Source organism: Anguilla anguilla, chromosome 5 (assembly GCF_013347855.1).
Source record: "Anguilla anguilla isolate fAngAng1 chromosome 5, fAngAng1.pri, whole genome shotgun sequence".
In the NCBI taxonomy this organism is placed as follows: Eukaryota; Metazoa; Chordata; class Actinopteri; order Anguilliformes; family Anguillidae; genus Anguilla; species Anguilla anguilla.
The window spans coordinates 10109075-10130831 of record NC_049205.1 but is presented as its reverse complement, the minus strand read 5'-3'; the positions used below and the strand labels follow the sequence as shown (position 1 = coordinate 10130831).

The following is a 21757-nucleotide window of genomic DNA, read 5'->3' as shown; positions in this document are numbered from 1 at the left end:
AACTGATAATTAATATCTTTGATAATAATGACCAAATTAAATCAAATAAATATATTTTACATGTTGGATAAGTGAGGTGTTTTAACTGTTGAAGCACTTCTGTTTGGTATTTGGGGTGCCGGACGCCAAACAAGTGTTAACAGTTAAAACTAAAATAAAAAAATTGAACATATTTCACTTAATCCTCACCTGAGTCCTGACCATCAGTAGGCCAGCAGACCTTTACATAATTGAATGCAGCTTTTCCCAGTGAGGGATGGTTTCAACTACAGTTTATGTACAGCACTTGATCAGTATAGTGTGCAGTATATGACTTTATGGTAGTTTTTTTCAGGCAGGCTGGAAAGTATTTCACAATATGATTCTGAGAACTGTTATTGTTGATGACGCAGTGGCGCAACTGAAATTTTGGAAACAAACATTTGGTTGCCTGACTACCATACCTGGATCCTTGATGTCAGTTTGCCTTCGGGGGGTCATTCAGTGTGTGGCAGTATCGATTGCATTACCTCAGGGCTGCTATCATTTAACTAAACCCTGATTTTATTTCATTAATATTTTTTTTTAATTATATAATTAAATGTAATCGTTTGTAGTACATTACCCCTGGTGTAGGGTGCAGTTTATACTCAGGTGAGGTGTGACATGAGGGCTGTGTCTAAGAGGAATGTGGTTCTATGTGGAACCAGCAGGGGGCACACTTTGAGTAGTATGAATATGCCAGAGGACTTTGTGAGCCCGCTGCACTTGTTGGCATGATCATCACAAATGGCCAGCAGAGTGCGCCATTCCCTTGGAAAGTGAACATAGCACGCAACCTTCACAGTACCTGTGGTACTGTGACATCATACACTAAAATAGCATTTTTCATCATTCCTGTGCATATTCTTTCATAAAATGACAATAGTTTTTGGCCGACAATCATTGCATTGTTTTGCCAAAAAATAAACTTGGTTCACGTTGAAATCATCTAGTAAAATGTTTTATTAACTTTAACTTGATGTGTTGATTTGTGACAGTGTTTTTGTTCTGAAGCAGCTGATCATTTTGTAACAATGCCATATAATAAAATTACTATCTCAAAGATCTTTCAATTTTGTATTTTAATTTAATGACCTTTATTCAATGCATGAGCATTTCATACTTGTTATATGAAATACAGTATATCAAAACACACCATCTCACAATCCTGTCACTTCAGACAGCACATCATTCTGTTTTACATTAGTGTTTCGCCAATAATAACAATACAATGACGGAGCTGCTTGTCTGAGCAGTCTTCTATGGTACCACCTTCATCTGGTACCTGTCTGTAAATTCACCTCTAAGGAACACTCTCTCTCTTATCTTTCTGTCCCAAAAATCACCTCACAGTTTGAAGTCTTCCTCCCACTCACGCCGCAGAGTGAGACTGTCACCGGGCTGTTCTACGTCTTCACTATCTCCCACCACAGCTGCAATATGTGATCTTGTCCCAATTCCTCGCATCACACTCCGTGGTAGAGTTTGTATGACTAAAAGAGAGCTCAGGCATATTTTATCAGAGTAAAATGTACACCCTTAAACGAGTTCATGAACAGTTTTACAGTGTATAGGCCATTTTCCGAGCCTGACTTCTGTTGTACTAACAGCGGCTGGTAGTTCCATAGTTAGTGCTATATGCAATTTATTATAGCATCACTTATGGGAGTGGGGTGGAGTGGGGGGTGTCTGTGATCAGGTAATGAATAATGGTCTTATTGTACAATAGTGATTCCTTTGGTCAGTTTGGCTCCTGCAGTGTGCACAACAGAACTTAATACTTATTTAGCATGTGCCAAGTGAAGACACTGCCCTGTTTCTCACCCATGAACCCTATAGCTACATGCCAACTACAGAAGTAATTGTTCCTGAATTACATCAAAGCCATTTAAAAGACACTCACGCATAATGCACTTAGCCACTGATACCACAGCTATAAAGCTGAACATGCCTGATCCGTCTTTCTGAACTAAGGCTATGAATCCTCGCAGTAAATGTCCTGTTGCAGACTCAGGTGATGATGAGACTCTCCAGCACGGTTTGCTCCACGCTTGCACCCTGAGTCATGACAGGTACTCCCCTTCAATCACCAACACCCCTCTGCAACCCCCCCTGCAGGTTTACAGGTGAGGAACCTCAGGCTGGCTCTCTCTCTCTCTGATGAAAAGGTCAGATAATGGGGTGTCATCCCCCATTAATCTCATCTCAGAGCACCCTGGGTTCATAGGTCGAAGTTCAAATGGTCAAGATAACAGGAAAACATACATCTCAATGCTTACTCTTTCATAGCATTGGGATTTTTTAAAAAAGTATGTATAGGCACTGCTCGTGTGTATGCAATGACACTCTGCAAATAATTATTGGGAATTGCTAGGATTGCAAGTGTGTAAGAGTATCCTGGTTCAGGACTTAAGAAGGAATTATCTGAGGTGTCCACGTGATGCAGAGCCGCAGGGAACTACCTGCCTGACCTGAGGCGCAGGGCATGCTGAAGATGCTGACACCCAACACCAGGCCCGAGGTGTTTCATTACCCCCAACACAAAGAGCGCCTTCGGACAGAGGTATTCAAAATCCAACAAAGCAGAACCAAGCCAGAAGCCCGCAACACAGCAAACAAAACCAAAACACCGGGGTCCTCAGAGTACAGTAGTCACCCGATACGTTTTACAGCAGGAAGCCTGCCTCTACTTCGCCGATGGGTTTTGAATTTTAACATCGTTATCGCCTTTTCAGGAACTCGTTTCACATTTCAGACGCCCGTGTTTACACAGGCGGTCAACATATTGCGTGTCACATTTGGTATTTTGCAAGCCGTGCACTGTTAAAACGAATTCACCGAAATGTGAGCTCATAACCAAGAAATGGGCCGTTTTCATTGTTCGTTCGCTAATTTCTAAATCCGCCTCATTGTTTTTGTTTTAGGTTTGGTAGTTGACAAATGCAAATTTGAATTAGTATACTGATGGAGGCTGAACAATTGACGCCATGTTTTAAGTTACAGTGTTTTATATTTTTCAATGATCACGGAGTAGGCTAAGGGTGATAACACTGCCAACACATCCCAACTGTAAATGGCTGACTAAATTAAAGTAGAATATTATGGATTTATAAAACAACATAGTACGCCATTTAATTGTCGTAACAGTAGGCGTGCAGAAACAAATGTCTGAAACCCCCTCCTAAATAAATAAATGCGATTTGCAATAAGGATGCAAAAAAATCAACTGTGTTGTAGATCTGCTGGTTGTACAAGTAGCCTACGGCACACACGGGCCATGATTTGGGTTAGGTCGAAGCGGTTCACTTCACCTGTTGCGAACGCGCGCCGTGCCCGCGATGATTGCAGCCCGCCTGTAGGTGGAGTCATGAAAACATCTGGTGATGTTGCTTCTCCGCCGCGTCCTCACAGTGGCTGAACCTGCGGGAGTCCGTCTCCCACGGTCCCTGTCTCACACCGCCCTAGGCTGAGGAGGCGGCTTGAGAGAGAGAGAGAGACAGGCGTTCTAACAAGAGGTTTTGACAAAACCGTCTGCGCGGCAGCCGAGATTAGGCTGAACTGAAGTCACCCCGCTACAATGAAGGAATTACAGACCGTGTGTCAATAATAAACCGGAGCGATGGGTTTCAGCTAACCAATGCTGCACGGGGAAGGTGCCTCTCTCGCCGCCGGACCTAACAGTATTCCATAAAGGAAGGCACGCGCTGGGACTGATGAAGTCATCCCTACAAGCCCCGAGAGCCAACCCTTAGCTACCGTGTATTCCCCCTGATGCCTTTATCAAAAAAGAACCCCGTCGCCAGCGAACGTCTAGAGAAGTAGGTCACCGCTTCGGAATGTATCTACGGAGCCCTGGGAAAAGGTGAGGAGTGGAGAGAGCTGCTTGTCAGCGCTGTCTCTTTTTGCAAGATAATTTAGGAACGTGGCTCTGAATGATGTTTATTACCGCCGGTGTGGTATTACGAAAGCATGTGTCGAGTCTGCATAAATGAACATTAAATGGCATTCAGTGCATACATTTATTAGACTGTCTTTGCAGTAGATACATGTAGATACATGCAAGACAGAATCGCTGGCAAGAATGTTTTGATTTCTGCGGCAGCGTGTGTTTGAAACAGTTTACAGAAACATTGGAACAATGTGTTCGTTCTGGAAATTCAACAAAGTGCGTAACAAAACACCACAAGCAACCACGGAGTGCTGCGGAAGACTGGACTGAGTCATCATGTCAAGATTTGCTTGGTTAGCGATGCCGTAGGATGGAGAGGATGGATAAGTTTTTGGAAATAGCGCCTCATTCACTGGCCATAGTGCTGTCTCGGGTCGGCACCGAGGACTCCCCCACCGTGACCGAGACGCTGCAACATCACACGGGCTATGAGATATTCGCGGACTTCAAAGCCGAGAACATGCAACACTTCTGGAACAAAAAGGTCACGGATGCCATATCAGAGACTTTCTTTCTCGGCTGGATTGACGAGCACGTGCTGCTCATTCAGGGCAAAGAGGATCACTTGGAGGTGCTGAGAGAGGGGTGGATGCGGAGGTCGCTGAAGCCACCGCGAGGGTTTGAGATCAAATGCCTGGGTAAGCTGTGAGCCGCCCCCTTACGCAAATAGAAACACGTGTGGCATACACCTTGGCTAAGGGTACATCATGTGAATTCATACGGTGGTGACGGGATGCTGTGACCCCTGAAATGGGTCCCATCCTAAAAGTAAAGGTTGTAGGGTCTGTAAAGTGCGAGAGTGTTATCCTTCCTTTAAACAAGCGAGAAACCGATTCAATGTAAATTTACTGTAGCTGTTGAGGGAAATTAAGACATGGGGACAAATTAACAAAAACGATTTTGCACATGTAAAAGGTATTTGCATACACAAACCGCTGTCTTGGCCAATACAATCAGTACACGTGTTTGAATAAAACAGGTCTTATATTGCCAGCAGCATTTCAGATAACAAAACATTTGAGGAAAAAGATTCGCATGCGTTGCTTTAAGTGGAACAGGTTATGCGGTTTCACCCTCCGCTTAGTATTGTCCTGTGTTCGGGCCTTTCGAAATGCCTGTGAGATTCAAACATTCTTCCTGGATGTCAGCAGCGGTTGTTTCCTGCGCTGGACGGGATGTTATCAGCGGAATCGCTGCTGCTGATAAATCCTGCTGCGGCTCCTTGTCGCGCGCTTGGTGTGGTCGGACCGTGCTTCCCGCGAGACAGGCCAAAGAAGTTTCCCTTGAGGATCACAGAAAGTTTCTGAGCTGTTGTTGTTTGTAAATGTGGACTAAGTTCTGTGTGATGATATAGATCATCTTTAAATCCTACACCATGTTGTGTTGGCCTGCTGCATGCTTCCTTGCCTACAAGTTACATCTTTAAATAAAATATTTCTTTAAAAAACATATACATACAGTGAACTCCCCTTTAAATCCTATGCATCCATTCATTTTTATTTATCATATTCATTGCATCTAGTGGGAATCAGCCAAACTGTGTGGGCATGCAGTAAAATGTGTGAGTACCTCCTGTGGATTATATTAGTTGGTTTCACTGCTTAGAAACAGCATGAAAGACAGAAGACACTCCCCAGCTCTCCAACAAATGAAGATAAGAGTCAGTTTGGTGTCAAAACAAATTATGGTGGAAAAAATAGTTATGGCATATTTAGGAATGTAAAAGCACTCCTGTTTACCTTTGCACTGCTTCTTAAAATTGCTTACAGAGTCACACCTTTTGATGTGTTCTTTTTAAATGATTATCTAAATAATTTACGATGACATGGATCATTGTGTGCCCTGCAATAGATTTGGTGACCTTTCCTGGGTGTATTCCTGCCCCTCGCTCAATGCATGCTGGGATAGGCTGGATGGTTGGTCATGTTGTACTTCTTGTGTGAAAAATTCTATTTTATGAGTGCATGTGGCTGGAGAGATCTTTTCTGTCTTGGTGGCATTTTGATAATTCTTTTTCATTTCAAGTTTCTTTGTGTTTTTTTTCTTTTCTTGCCACCGAATGCATATTCACAGACACATAAGTGACTAAGTAGGCTGTGTGTGCGCACGTGTGTGTATGTGTGTCCGTGCATGTGTGTGTTTGTGTGTGTGTGTATGTGTAAAAGGCATCGTATTGAATGTGTTGATTAATAAGAAATAACTGGTATGTCTCCCTGTCACTGCGTCAGTTTGCTGTTTGTCTAGAGAAAACTTTTGTGTCTGACTTTCAGACAATGGGTGGCTTTGGCTGCCTTCGCAAGCTGTCAGTCACGGAGTTTTCTGCCCTAGAGAAACATGGGAGTTTTAAAAGTGGCCCGGCGCAGCTGAACTCTTTGCTTAAGTGCAGGGTTATGTAAACAGACAACGGCTTTGCACTTTTTGCAACTCCCCGTCTCCGACTCTCACCCTCCTATTCGTGCGGCTTCTTCCATTCAGCTGCTCTGGACTCATTTTGCGTTGACGAACCAGCTGATTTTAACAACTGTATTTCTTCCTTTTTACTACTGTATTTTCTAATGGTGGAAATGTAGTCCATAGCTCTGAATGTGACTTTGTGGGATCGTATTGTTGGTGCAAACGGGCAGCCGGCTGAACTTGGCGCCCCCGGTCTGAGCGGTCAGTTATGACCGGCCCGCTCTGGCAGGTGGACGGGTAATGGAGGTTGCTGCGATAACCCTGGGAATGTTTAACCGCTGGAAAAAAATTAATCCCTAACCTTGTGGTTTTCAACCTTTTTCCACGAGGCCCGGCCCCCACCGTAGGACGACTGGGACCCCTTCCCAACAAAGCCAAACAGAGCATGCTATCTGTTCGGCTGTAAATTAACCACTGCTTAGACAGACCTGCCACTTTCCATTCTGTCCATATCGCAGACGCCGCTGATCTTTATGTTCAATGCCTGTCTACATGGTATTGACAAGTTTTACTGAAATTACACAACATTCTGTATTTAAAAAAAAAAGTTAATGCCCTTCGAACTTGGCCCTCGATTGGAAAGCCTTTGCTGTAATCTACTCTTCTGCTGGTGGATGTAGTTTGAGGAATTCTTACCAAATGAAGAGACATGTTTTAGCATTTCTTTTTTTTTTTTGTGTGTGTAAAGTTACGTGTTAAGAAAATGCAAGGCGTGGCTGCGAAGGTTATGTTTAGCGGGGTGTGATGCAAGCGGCTCTATCAACAACACCAGTAGCCATTCATAGATTAGTGTACATTTGCTGCTTCCCTGAGAAAATGACAAGTGAATAGAGGCTTTTACATATATTATACAACTTCAAGATAATAGCATTGTGGACTTCCTCTCCATGTAGCCTAACTGAAAACAAACAAGAAATACTTGGTTTCATATCCCTCCTGTTTCACCTCTGTGTTTGACACTCTCTGAACAATGGGCTTCTTTGTTTTTATGAGAGGGAGTTACCGCGGTTGTTTTGTCAGATCTGACATACCCTGTCAAGTAAGTCTTTTTTTACGAGTGATGCTGTCAGGCAGATTTTTTTTGGCACATATTAGCCTAACACCAACTTAAGAAAACGATTTCATAAAAGTGAGTCCAGACTTGAGAGATTCAGTGGTTGCGTGTGTTCACGCTAGCTGTACCGTGTCTGTTATGAGCTGAGTTGTTGTGGTCTCGTTTTATCATGACTTAAATTCTTGCGCGTTGTCATGTGGGACCCCTTCGCCGAGACCTCAGGGTCGGATGCCTGAGGCACATTTTAACGGCTCTTAATCACCCAAAGGTGGTGAAGTTTCCGTGGTGACGCAAACCCGTCATGTGTAATCCTGTTGGCTGGAAGCTCAGCGGGAGGATGGAATGGCAGATAACGCGACATCCTCTTCATAAGTCCCCTTCCTGGCAGCTGAAGCTCCAGGTTCCCTTAAATATTTCCCACAATGCACTTCATCTAGAAGTGGGCAACCACAAGCAAGAGGTCTCTCCTTTTTCCTCACTCGAGTTTTGACAAAAAAAAAAAACGGTATTTTTCTTCCTGGAAAAATACAGCGAGAGAACCATATAGCTAGACACATCTGAAAATATGCTTTTTAAAAAATTAAAAACTATGCTCTTATCTGTCTTGTGCCTATATTAGGGCATGCAGGTCCCCCCACTGTTCCCCTTTTTCAAATGAATCGGCACAGAGACGTGTTTGAGCTCGCTGTGCTTTTAGTCATAGCTATTTTAATGAAGGGCCTATATAGACTGGTGCTGAATATAGCTGTCATATAGTATCCCTATTACTAGCATCACAACGGGCCTGTGCCATTGTGTGGTCGTGTTAACTATTTTAGGTGTGGAAACATGTCAAACAGTGTGTGAGGGTGAGTGCAAGTGTTTGTATGTGTGGGTGGGATGCTGGGGGTGTGGGGTTAGTGATAGGCATTAATGACTAAATGTTCAAATAAAAGCATCACTGCCATCCAGGAGCCATCAGTATAACTATTGCAATAAACTGTAGAGTGTTGTCTAACCTCCACACCAGAGAAAGCTCTTTCGTTGTGAGCACCTGTCAGTCAAGGCTCACACACTTCCCGTGGGTATGTATGGTGTGCAGTAGTGACTGTCGGGACATGTTGCCGGATGTGTTCTTAAAATCACCCCGTGAGTAACCTGAATGATGCCTATCATTATCACGGAGTAGACGGTTTAACTTGGAACGATTTTTATCATTTTACGTTTATCGTCACAATTGCAGGTTCTTAGTGGGAAAGGAGCCTTAATTTCGTGTAAATACGCTTTATAATGTTAACCAAAACCTGCCATTACACAAAAATGGCTGCACATTCGCATGTGGCAATGTTTGTAAGTGGAGCTTGGCCTTTACAGGATGACTTGTTCAGGTGAAGTACTTCAGTCTAAGGTACAGCACCACTGGCCCACATCTGGGGCTTTCACTCCATGGTCCCGCATTCTGAGTGCTGTACCACCGCTCAGTTTTACTGGCTTTTTGTCAGGGTGTGTGGGGGGAAATGACATCACGTTTTTGTCTCAGGCATTGTGCTGTGTGTGGATGGGGACTGTGGCGGAAAGCCATTGAGATGATGGAGTGTTTCTCAGCACGTTTGGAAAACAGCTCTTTTAACTGCGTGCGTCACTGCGGCGTTTATTCTTGGGGTGGTGGGGGGTGCGGGGGGGTGTGGGGAGGGTGTCTTTAATGACATAATGACAGCCTTTTTAAACTCAGTATTCCCCTTTGTCTTTTGATTTGTATAACTTGTCATTATCCCATAGGGAGTAACTAGGCCGCTCTCTCTCAAAACCCCGCCTCCCTCACAAGCTCATCTCTCGCATTCATTCCTGCTCCTTTCAGCTCCCATGGATGTAAAGGATCCCAACAAGGCTTTGTCCCGCTCATATATTTCTCTACGTGACACCGCTCCTCCGTGGATTTCCATGGCAACTTGGATTTCTTAGGACGCACTTCCCCTGTTAGCCCGGACCAAGGTGTCCCTGGAATTTGGCATTAACCACTTCCTTTTGTTTTCCAAAAAAAAAAAAAAGGAAGGTTCTGGTGTCTCCTCAGACTGCAAGGGACATAGAATCCCTTTGCTTCTCCCTTCTTTAAATGTCGAGTCTTTCACCCCCCACGGACCTTCTTGCTCTTTGTCTGATCTGACCTTGGATGCTGCTTGTCCTGTCAGTGCTAAAATCAGACCGGACCCCGTGGTGACCCCACACTTAGCTGCCGTACCACAAATGGTCAAAAGACTTAGAAATCAGCTTTATAAAGTTTTGAAAGCCTGAGAACAGTATGGAAGGTAGGTGTTATTGACAGCACTGCTTGACCATGTTTCCTTCAATTTAAGCGAACTTTCCTGTCAAGTGATCAGACAGACTTGTAGGAATTTATAGTTCACTCAAGCAGTGAAAGAACTCTGTGACTCCAGGAAGCCGCTGGTGTTTTCAGGGAGTCACTCCTTTCTTTGCTTGGCTGTCATTGTTCAATAATAGGGTTAGGCTGGCTATTTTTACACCGCACTCTCTTTTCACAGTTTTGGGAGTCTGCTTCCATGGTGGCCTGTAAACTCTGGCTTACGCTCTGCAGCAAGCTGTGTGCTCTGGGATTATTGATTGATTGCTGGTTCAAAGAACACGCAAACTCTCCGGTTCATTCCAAGAGTGCATTTAGATGCGTTGAAATATCTTCTAAAGCAGGGATCAGCTGGGGTCGAATCGAATTTTGGCCCAACCTTCTAATCATAGTTTGAAAACCTGGTGCCGAAGGGGGCCTTCTTCTCTGTGAGAAGCCTGTTTGGATGTGTGCCAGGAAGAGCCCGCCAGTTCTCAGTGCTGCTTTAGTAACCGGTTGTTGGCAAGGTGGGTCAAAGTTCGGAGCTAATCGCGCCCCTCGTTATTTCGCTAATGAGGGAACACATGGGACACACCCGCGCTCTGTCAGAAGCTCACGCACCGAAACGAATGTGCCCGTACACGCACACACGCATAAACACGCGCACGCAGGCACGACTGCTGTACCTCGAACCGGCTGCCATTTGAATTAACGAAGGGCTACATCCTGTGGGCAGGTGTGTGTCGTAGCGAGGGGAGAAAATGGCCGGAACTCCCCAGCGCGGTAATCGAAACCTGAGGTTCATCCCAAAAGGCTTCCGGGCACAGTTAATCCAGACCCTAAGCAAACAGGAGCACTCCAAATAAGTGAAATTCCCAAACATTTCAAAACTAGCTGCTAGCCTTTATTCAGTGTGGAGTGGGGTTACTGACAGGTAAAGCTGATGTTTTGTTGTGATATACTCGCTTATGCATGAAGAGAGAACCCTGCTCTTTCATACATTCACAGTGGCCATCAAAGCAGATAAAATCCTTTCAGATGTTATGTGTGTGTGTGTGTGTGTGTGTGTGTGTGTCTGTATGTGTGTGAGAGAGCGTCTGTCCATGTGTGTGCAAGAGAGAGTGTCTGTGCACCTGTGTGTGTGTGCGTGCGTGAGTGTTTGTCCGTGTGTGTATGTGTGTGTGTGTATGAGAGAGAGAGCATCATGAGTGTGTGTCTATGTGTGTGCATGTTAGTGCATGTGATTGTGTGTGAGAGAGAGAGAATGTGTGAGAGCGTGTGTGTGCATGTGAGAGAGAGAGTGTGTGAGAGTGTGAGTGTGTATGTGTGCCTGCCTAACTTGTAACCAGTATGGGGTGCACATATTCTGGGGTGCGCACTGCAGTTTTATGCTTGAATGAGACACTCGGGGGAAATATTCTGCTGGAATCTCTGTGGGTCGCGTTGGGTGATAAATGATGAAGGTCACTCTTGGCGAGGGCCTCTGTTAATCACATATTGCTCTAATTCAGTTAATATTCTGGCGGCCTGATCTACGGACCGCGAGACGCAGTTCTGCCTTGTGCAGTGGTGTGAGACTCATGTCGCCATAGCGACTCCATGTTCAGCAGTGTCACTAAAGGTCAGCGCATGCCTGGAATGTCCTCAGACTGTTGAAGGAGTGCCGTCATCGTCTTTCTAAGGTTTTTTAAAGTGTGGAGGCCCCGAAAGGTGGCTGTCATTGGCAGTTCAGTTTGGTCACGTTTCCTCAGTTTTATGTGCAGTTGAAACTTGCAAAAAAAGGCTCCTGATTCACAAATGTTTCACCCGAAAGTATTTGGCTCCAACGCGCCAAGCGTGTATGAACCTAGCCTGGCAAGGGCTGTTCATTGTCTCATCAAACCAAACGCTTCCCTCCAGTTCAGTTTCGCATTCTTGTGTAATTGTTCCGTGATCACGTTCAGTGATAATACCGGATGAGTTTGGGGGTCAAGTGCCAGACAGGGTTTACGGAAAACATCTTCATTGAATGGACACCTTAAACGCGTGACAGCCAAGTAGTACATGCAGGGATTAGGGCTTCTGGAATGAGAATTAGCAAAGACACTTTTTTGTGTGTGGGGATAATGCCTGTCATACAATGTCATTAGGCACACTAAGAGAACTGAATCCATAGGGAGCTGACAGCCAATCAGAACGACACCCTGTTGATTCATGAGTAACAGAAGTTTGAGGAAATTGCAAGTGTCTTGTATCATCATAGGGTTTGGTTCTTTTGTTCTCCCCCTGGGTGCTTTTGAGAAAGGGGGGTTTTGAATTTCAGTAGAAAATACATACCTGACTGCCATCTTTTTTTTTTCATCAGAGGTCTCATGTTCCCATGACTGTAATTCCACCCTTTTTAAGCGACTCTCTGCCCTTGATGTTGGAGGGTCAAATTTTGGGGCACAAAGCCTATAGGCACATCGGTGACTGCATGATGAATAGACAGAGGTATGTGTAAATGGCTATGTGTTGCAGGCAACCTCCTGGAGGGATATCACCACTGGGCCTCTGGTAGATTGAGTTTTGTTTCAGGCTGTTAGTCCTGACTGATTTAGAAACAGTGCTTCAGAAGATCTTCTGCAGTTTCTGCAATTACTGCTGTCTACCTCAATGGTTGAGGTAGAATAAATATGCTAGAAAATTCTATTCTGTCTTACTCAGTGGCTGATCTAGAAAAATTTATAAACTGTCATTCAGAGAGGATTACAACACCACCATGGTGTGCTACATTAAATACATATGACAGGAGCACCAGAAACAACAGGGACATGGGTAGTGAACTATGAGTAATCATCAGGTGCATAAACAAAAAATATGAACAAGGAACATTTTTATTTTTAGCATACACATGGTCCCAATCTGTGGTGCTAGAGCACAATCTTACACTTGTGGGGCCGAACAATTATTTGTAGCGGAACAATACTGTATTCTATTTATGACTTATTAGCATTTGAGTTGATTGGGTATTGAGTGCTATCTGTCAGAAATGACCGTGGTTTCATGGTTGGCTGCACTGTAGTACCACAGTGGTCTGGCAGTAGGTGGTACCACAGTGGTCTGGCAGTAGGCAGTACCACAGTGGTCTGGCAGTATCTGGCAGTAGGTAGTACCACAGTGGTTGGGCAGTAGGTAGTACCACAGTGGTCTGGCAGTAAGTAGTACCACAGTGGTTGGGCAGTAAGTAGCACCACAGTGGTCTGGCAGTAGGTAGTACCACAGTGGTCTGGCAGTAGGTTGTACCACAGTGGTTGGGCAGTAGGTAGCACCACAGTGGTCTGGCAGTAGGCCTGCTGTGGTGGCCCAACTCTCTAATGCAGAAAAGGGCCTTTAGAGTGAGCGCGAGAGCGAGGAGGAAACTGGACGTCCGTGTTCAGGAAATGCTCCTCCGTCGGACGCGGTCCCGCCCTGGCCCCCGAGGTCTCCTGGCCCCGGACCCCCCCGGCCCCGCGGCTCTCTCTCTCAATGGGAGGAAAGGGAGGGAGACCCGGCGAGAATCGCGGGAAACAGACCTTCCGGCAGCTTGCGCTGACGCGGGAGGGTCACAGCTGGATTTTTAACCCCTGTAGCTCTGGATCTCTGCACTCTCCATCGCAAGGAGCATATGACATTTTTCAAACATTTAAAGGTGATCTTTGAACATTTAAATATTTGAAATCCTTGTAATGTACTGTTTTTAATGAGCAGGTAACAAGCATTCACCTCCCTTGATTTGGGGCTGCAGAGTAGCAGACGTTTGTAAACAGCACTGGGGTTCAGAGTCTGACTCATTCTGTTGACAGCAGACCTGCAAACCCTGTAGAGTGCGAGTGTTGGCCAGAGAGGCAGGGTTTCGGTGGAGAGGACTGTCCCCGTCTCAGTGTATGGGAGCATGTCTTTTGCTTCGCCCCCAGCAGCCGCGCATGCCGCGCGCTTCTGTGACGCAATGCCTGCGCGGTTCAGCGTGGGGGACTGTGGAGTTTGCTAGAACATGCCCGAGAGGATGCTAGCTAGCGGCTCTATACTCTTTGAACAGAGCGCTTGACAGAGAAAATTGCTGGGATGAGATAGGCTAAGTTAATGATGATTTAGCATTCCAAATTGATATATGGGATATGGTTTTTTTTTTTTAAATGCTGAAAAACCAGATATGTATACACATATATCAGATACACACACACACACACACACACACATTCTGTATGCTTATATTTAAGCATAATGTAACTGTTTTTGCTGACAGGTTATACTGTTTACCACTTTAATAAAGGAAGAGACGTGTTTTGGTGCCGCTGTTGATGTGGTGACTAATGTATCATCCGTAGGGGCCTCCATTGTATCTTGCATTTTTGGTGAAATTCAGTTCGGACAGAATCTTGGGGGAACACGGCACAGTATGTGACAGACAGAACGATGCCTTTTGTCAGACAACAGTGTCCCTGTGTGTATTGTCGGAAGGAGCCAAGGCTCTGTTACTCTCAAGGTTCTCATGGGAAAAAAAAATCTTTAATCAGTAGTTTTCTGTGCCCCGAATCAGTCACATGGTTCAGTGGTTACATTATTAACCAGCCCAACTTGATTTCTCTTTAATTACCTTTGCTGTGCGCTACAGAGGTTATGTGATCGCCACTCGATTGTAACCCTGTCTGTCTGTCTCTGCGTTCCTTTCAACAGTTGATCTGTAACAGTAAGTACAGATTTGGATGAGGTGGGCTGAGGTGATGTGCTTTTGGGGAAACATAAATAGTAAATAATTACAATTAATAAGATTGACCAAAGTGCGCTCCAGTTTTCGTGGTGGTAGTGTGGATGTCCAGGATGTCCTGTAGACGTACAGGGGACGGCCGACGCATGCCTGCTCTCCGCTGGGGTGTGTGAAACAGAGATAGGGCTTTCCCTCCGTCCCCGTCAGCGCTGAGCGTCGAGCGGCTGCTTGGTCCAGGGTCATCCCCGGGGCACTGTGGGCCCGAGGGGGCGTGTGCGCTGCGTCTCGCTCGCCCGCATACTTGGCGAATGGCGTGGCCGCGTAGCTTTCTGTCTGTGCAGGCGTGGGGGCTGGGGTGGGGGGGGTGGAGGGGGCAGGAGTGTGTGCGCACGCCGTCACGGCAACACGTAAATCAAAAGGCTGCATCTCCCAGGGGCGTCCCCGTGGCGACCGAGCGGCCCGCTCCTCCCCACTCCGCTCGCGGCCGCGTGGATGCCGATCCTCGCCGGCGGTTCGGGGGATGGCGAAGTACGGCCCCTAACCGCGGGCCCCCCTATCAGGTAGCAGGGCCTGGGAATGAGGCGGACTTCCTGCTCTGTGTAACCCACACCGCCTGTCTTTGGCATCGATACCTGTGTGTTTAATATCAGTGGAATTTCAAGCGAACCCCCCCCGAACACACGCCCCACCCGCCCAGGCCAAATCTGCTGGCGTCTCCTCCCACACCTCTCCCTTCTTTCTTCTTTCTGTGGTAGTCTCTTTTCCCTTTAAGCAAAGCCTGTGAATTTATCTGTGGTGGCAGAGGTGGTTGCTGGTGGGCAGTCCACTGCTGATGCTGTTATTGTACTGGTTTTGTGTGTCTCAGTTCTCTGTGCTCATTCCTGGCTAATTTCTTCTTGCGCTGTTCGGAAGGGTTTTTGGGGCTTTTTTTCGATAAGGGGTGACGTTTCACCTCGACCTGTAGGCTGCCTTGTAATGTAGCAGGAATCCCCGCTGCAGTGTCCAGCATTCCGACGTCATCTCTGGCGTTCCTGATTCCGGTCGCTGAGCATGCAGGAATATCGAGAGGGCAGTGCCCACGCCTTGAGCCGTGTGCTTCACTGAGTGTCCGTATGTGACGGCTGTATCTGGGTTTCGGTTTGTGTGGTGTTTTTTAGGGTTACGGATACATCAGGACAGACCCCCTCCCTTCAGTGGGAGAAAAGGTCCCTCCACTTAATCCCCTTTCCCAAGATGCACTCCTTCTATATCTGAGGCCGCCGTGGAAACGTGAACTCTTCGCCGGGCGTAGGGGTGTGATCTTTGCTCCTGTCGCCGTTCCCCTCCCTCTCGTGGAATGCCCTGGAAAGAGGCCGTGTGCTCTGGTTGCAGTATGGATTCATTCCTGCCTAAACACATAACTATGCGTTGGGAAAAAAAAAGTTATGTCTGGATTGACAGGATCCTCTCAAGATGAACGCTTCTGTTGGGCTGAGGAGATCATTGAGTTCTTGCTTGAAAAGAAAATAAACCGAATGTGATTTTGTCCTTGGGGGTCTGCTTTGAAAACGTCTAAATTACACCAGAGATAAAACTACTCCGACTGCCTGGCTTTTATTTAAGACATCTGTTTGACGTCTGATGTGGTGAAAATGTAAAGCATTACCATCTGAAGTTTCATAACCTTCTTGTGAACTGGCTGGAAACTTCCGGCAAAACACACAGCTAACTATTGCATTTGAAATCTGGGAAATGAAAAATGATCGTTATCTCTGGTCTTAGAAATTCACTTGAGCGTGTCTGTGTTTTGGCTGAGGGCTGTGTTTTAGTGGCTAATTGTATGGCTTTGGAAGCACCCCCCCATTGATGGAGCGATAAAAAGACACCCTGTTACCACAGCGATGACCTGTTGGCTAATAATCAGTGCTTGTGTTTAAGGTGTGGTTGAGTAACTGTTTTGTTCCCTCACGCAAACACACTGCGGTTTCCAGTTTACAAGTGCAGGCTTCAAGATGTTTCTGTCAGCTGTCCGGTCTACAGTTGCAGTATTCAGACCATCTTGATAATGCACTATGGTAGCCCAAAAGGCACAAAAGTCTTTTCAGGTTTATGAATTAATTTTGCTTTTCTAATTTTAATTACTGTTTTTTTCAGTTTTGATAATTGCCATTTTGTGCATTATTATTATTTTTTTTAACTATGGATGTTTTGCAGATTGCTTTCAAATGTCAGCATTTTGTTTTCTGTTTTTTTAAATGTAATTATAATAATTAGAATTACCTGCCTTTTCAGGAGCTCAAGTTTTATGGCATGGTGGGCAGCAGACATTCTTCCATACCTGTGTACTGTAAAGGTAGTCAAACCCATCCATCTGTTAAGGTTTGAGACTCCACGTGCACACACAGGAGATCTTTCTCTTCTTGTTAAGAGATCTGCACTTACCCAGCATACAGTATTGATCCCACCAACTTTGAGTTTTAAATGCGATGGCGTGTCTGGTGTTTGAAGTTGCTGTTTGCACACAGTGTACACTATTCTAAGCTAATATAAAGTTTGCCATTAACCTGACAGTTAAGGTATTTATTTGACCTTGGCTCAGGCCATATACCATTTAACGGAACATTATTGTTCTTAATAGAATACTGGGCGTTGCATTGGTCCTCCCTCATTCGCCATGAATGGGTGCTTTGTGACGTCATCGCTGGAAAGTTCCGCATTCCGGTGTCAGCTCTCGCATTCCGCTGGTGTTACAGATAAGACTGACCATGTAGCGCAGGAGTGAGGAGCAAGGCCTCTGTTGAAGGAAATAACCCTTAGCAACCGTGAGCACTCCAATGTGGTTAGGCGGCTTTGTGGATTGATTGTACCGCCCAGTCAGTCCCCATTGCCCCACACACAGTGCAGTTCTGTTGTGTCTCATACCTCCCTCAGGCTGGTAACTAGAGCTGGGAATGGCAGCTCTTCAGTAATTAAGGGAGAGTCTCATGAGAAAGGCCTCAGGTCACCACTGCCTGGTGGTCCATCCCGCTAAAGCACAGTGTTGTGGTGCAGCGATGAGCCCTGCGGTCTGATATTGAACGTAGACAGTGCCAGTGCTGACCATGTGGAGCAGCACGTTATTGGCCATAGGTTTCAGCCAATGGGAGCTTTGGTGGATGTTGCGCTGGTGAGAAGGGCCTTTGGGTAGGGGTGCCACTAGGAGGGTTGGGGGGAGTTAGGATGATTCCAGAAGCCCTGACTGACAGGGGCTCTCAAAAAATATCACAACTTAGGATTTTCAGAGGTGGTGGGGCCCAATGTGAGATCTTTTCATGGGCCCCAAAAACCGTGGTGGTGCCCTTGCCTGTGGGTATGATTAAGCCTTTACATACCGGCAAAAAAATGAGCAAAAATAGCATATTAAAGTTGGTTCAACAACAGAAGCACCTTAAATAACTGCTTTGGCAAGGACGCTGAGGAATCCCGTACACATCAGTTGTTAGCAGTATAAAACGGTTCGGCTGAAGTTATGGAGGTTCTTCAGCTTTCTACAGAGAGGGAGGTTCCGGAGGGTGGGGTTTTGCAATCCAAAGGCTCCAGAATTCCTTCAGAAATGTGCTGAAAAAAAACACCTGTCTGGCAATAGGATGGTTTTCATTGCTGAACATTTTTCCCTGTAACACGATAAGTGGAAAAACCGCAATACAAATGAATAAATGAAAAACTGTGGAGGTGGGGAAGTGGAAAAGGTAGATATGTCATCGATCTAGTCTTTGCCATTCAAATGATTTGTTACACTGGGGAGAGTCTGGACGATGCGTGCTTGTTTTGTCCCCTCTAATTGTGAGTGAGCAGGCCTCAGTGAAGTGTGGGCTTTTTTGTCGGGCGAAGCAGCTGGCAGCACTGCCTCCGCCTTTAACCAACAGTGCTGCTTTTCTCGTACTGTACTGGCTGAATGCGGGCGAATTCCTGCTTGGGTTACTGGCTTTGTTAAGGCCTCTCGCCATGGTGCTGTGCCCTCGGTCCAATGGGGCATGGGGGGTGGGGGGGGGGGGTGACCCAGTGAGACGAGCATTGTGGGACGGTCTGCCGTGGGCTTGGGTCCAAAGTCCACAAGACATTGAGGAGCACGCTGCCCCCATGATATATATACACATGTAGGTTTTCAAGTTATTCAACTACTAACTTTTTAAATATTTGGTGGGTATCTCATCATAGGCTACATTCGGAACATGCATTATATTACACACCGTACAACTTTTGTGATGTTCTGTACAGTGTGCCCTTCGTAATTACAAACACTGACATTGTGTGGAAAGTGAATAATTGTTGTTTTCTAATGCGGTACATGCAGTGCGTTTTGCTTGTAGGGGTGTAAACCCTTGTCAGCAGTGGCGGTTTAGTAGGAGCTGGCTGAGGCCAAGCACAGGCATATCGCTGTTCTCCTGTCCCAGTGTCCACTCCTCCAAACCGCCAGACCGCCAGCCCGCCATGCTTTTAACGTGAAGTGCTTTTTTTTGTGTGCTGCATTTCTAGTTTGCGATTCTTAATATCCTTTCAATTTTTTAAAATTGAAAAGTGTCAAGTCTGTGAGATTTCGCTCAACGCTGCACAGTTTCTCGTGAGGCGTTTTGTCACACGTCCGGGGGTATTTCTGTAACCCTCGAGGTATTTTTGGTTTCTCGGATAACGTGGGGCATCACGAGGGCATCCGAGCCAGTCTCAGGTGACTTCCGAGTCTGTTAATGCCGGTAACCACTGCAATGTTGTGACTGAAAGCACGGTGTGTATAATTTCATATCCTTAATGTTCCTCTCCAGAGCAATGAATGCTTGACATCCCTCAGAATTTCCATTGTTTTACAGCCACTTTTTTGACTTGTCTCAGACTCACTGCTTCTGGTTTCTTGTGCTGTGGGTTATCCAATTAAAGCCCCTTGAGCTGTTGAGATTTCCACAGTTCTGATCTTTGAATCAGAATCAAGGCGGAGATGCAGTAGAGCAACAGCACACTGTGACATAAATTGAACTAGGTGTTCCGTTCTCTTCCTGCGCTGAGCATCTCATTGTTTTGTGTCGTCATTGTGCACTTTGCAGATTGTATGGGATGGAGTTATGAAACCTCTCAGTCAATGAAAAGAAAGCAGCGCAGTTCTGCCCTCTAGTGACGGCTATTGGAACGAGCAACAAGGTATAAAGTTTCTACCAATATACTGTACTGTGATGAAGACAGTGACAGGACCGGCGGGTGACTATAATTCAGGTGATGTTTTCATTTGGTCACGTGATTCCCGTGAAACGCTAGACCAATGCGAGAAAGAAAGTAAAAACCGAAAACAGAACGGGTTACGCGAGGCCTCGTTCGCGGACCCTCCTGTGCGTGTGCTGTCCTGATGCGTGCTCAGCCCAGCTCAGTGTACAGGATGTCCGCACTGCTGCCATTGGGCAGAGAACAACAGCGCAGGAAATGGAAAAAATGTCTTTTATGAGGATCGGATTCCGCAGATAATGGGAAATGATGTTTTTCTCGGGTAGTGGAATGTGAGAAATGTTTTTTTTTTTTTTTCTTCTTTCAGTTAGCCATCAGAGACAGTGCAGGCACAGAGAGAGGAATGCTGCAAGCATGTTTTGAGTCAGAAGGTTCCTTACTTTATTGAGACCTTGTCCTTGTCTGTCTGCTTTGAACCATAGAAAGAAAAGAACTGAACTCTCTGGCCAGTGGATGTGCAGTTGGTGAGGTTAGAGGAAGCTTGTTTGGGTTGAAGGACAAGACTAAGAAATGCATTACTTTTTACCTGGGGACTACAGGAATTACTGTGCTTGCTATGATTAGTATTATTACTGCAACTAGCATTAGTAGTGATTTTATAGCACTATTAACACTGAGATAAAGGTAAATATAAATACTTCCTTTTTTATCATTACGGGAGAGGTAAATGAGTTTTTTGAAATCTGTATAATTATAAAATGGATGTTATTGCGAGCTATACATTGATTTGTTACACCTGTCCAGAGCTGCCACTGGAACAGATTTGATATGGATTGTGGGGTGCATCACTGCACTGAGAAAAGGTTTGAAAAGTTTTCATTGCAACCCCACATGCTGCAAAATTCTGTAATTTGGGGCATAATGCACTGTGGTACTATAATGATGTAAAATTCTGTCATTTGAGACATTACTTTGAATACTTTTACCAACCGGCTGTTTGTGGCACTATCTGTTGTCACACAGCAGTTTGATTTGGCCCCCTGCTGAGGCGTAGGCAGTGTAACACCAACCTTCGACCCCGGTCCGGGGCAGAACAGGCGAAGGGGAGGGAAGAGAACGTTACCCCGATCGTAAAAAAAAAAGCACAACCCCTCCTCTGTGCCCCGCCCACAGTCACGTGACCATTGTTCAGGTCTGTTTGGAGGACGGTCGTGCAGCAACTTTAACAAGGCCGCAGGGATCGCTTTCACGCTCTCCACAGGTATGTTTGTAATCCTAAGGTTACTGAAACTCTATCATAGTTACTGTGGCCTCTTTTCAGAGGCTGCCAGGTATGCCCAGAGTCGCGTGGTGTTAATACGTCCTTATCTAAAGTAAGCAAGAACAAGAGGCCTAACCGGTATAACCAGAATGCATGGTTATACCTGATAGGCCATATCATTGTTTTATTCTTTGAAGTTAGCATGTAACGTACATTAGCCTTCTTAGTTATTGTATGAGACGAAAATAATCATACGCTACATGATTGGGCGATCAGGTCTGGCTCACATTTGGCTTTGCAGTTTTGATCCCAAAGCTGCCCTGAGGTCAGGGCTCTGTGAAGGCCAGTCCACACCAATCTTGACAAAACCAATCTTGACAAGACTTCGCTGTGTGCCCAGGAGCATTGTCATGCTGAAACAGGAAAGGGCCTTCCCCAAACTGTTGCCACAAAGTTAGAATTCTCTAGAATGTCATTACATTAAGATTTGCCTTCACTGGAATTAAGGGGTCTGGCCCAAACCATGAAAAACATCCCCAAATGTTTGGTGTCAGATGTCCAGATACATTTGGTCATATAGTGTATTTCCCTTGCTATTTTGAAATAACAAACAGCTTGTTAAATTTAGAAGGTTTCAGGTCTTCTTTAAGTTTTCTTCCTTGCTTTAATTTAGCCTGGATGTGTATGCACCGTACGCTGTTGTAGTAAAAACAAAAAAACAAAAGAGCATGATAAAATGGCCGTCCTGTTAAGCCCCTGCAGGTTAGATCAGTGTGGAGGTTCCCTGGGCTGCGTGTCCCAAACCGCAGTACAAGACGCCCCGCGCCGTC

At 45.7% G+C, this 21757-nt stretch overlaps 1 protein-coding gene across 1 annotated transcript in view; it reads left to right on the top strand.

Moving 5' to 3' along the window:
* Positions 1-3224: 3224 nt before the first annotated feature.
* stox2a (storkhead box 2a) overlaps positions 3225-21757 on the top strand; it is a 78494-nt gene continuing 59961 nt past the window's right edge. The window contains exon 1 of the mRNA XM_035418901.1: positions 3225-4608. Coding sequence (XP_035274792.1) covers positions 4281-4608 — 328 coding nt within the window. The 5' untranslated portion in view covers positions 3225-4280. The remainder of the gene's footprint in view (positions 4609-21757) is intronic.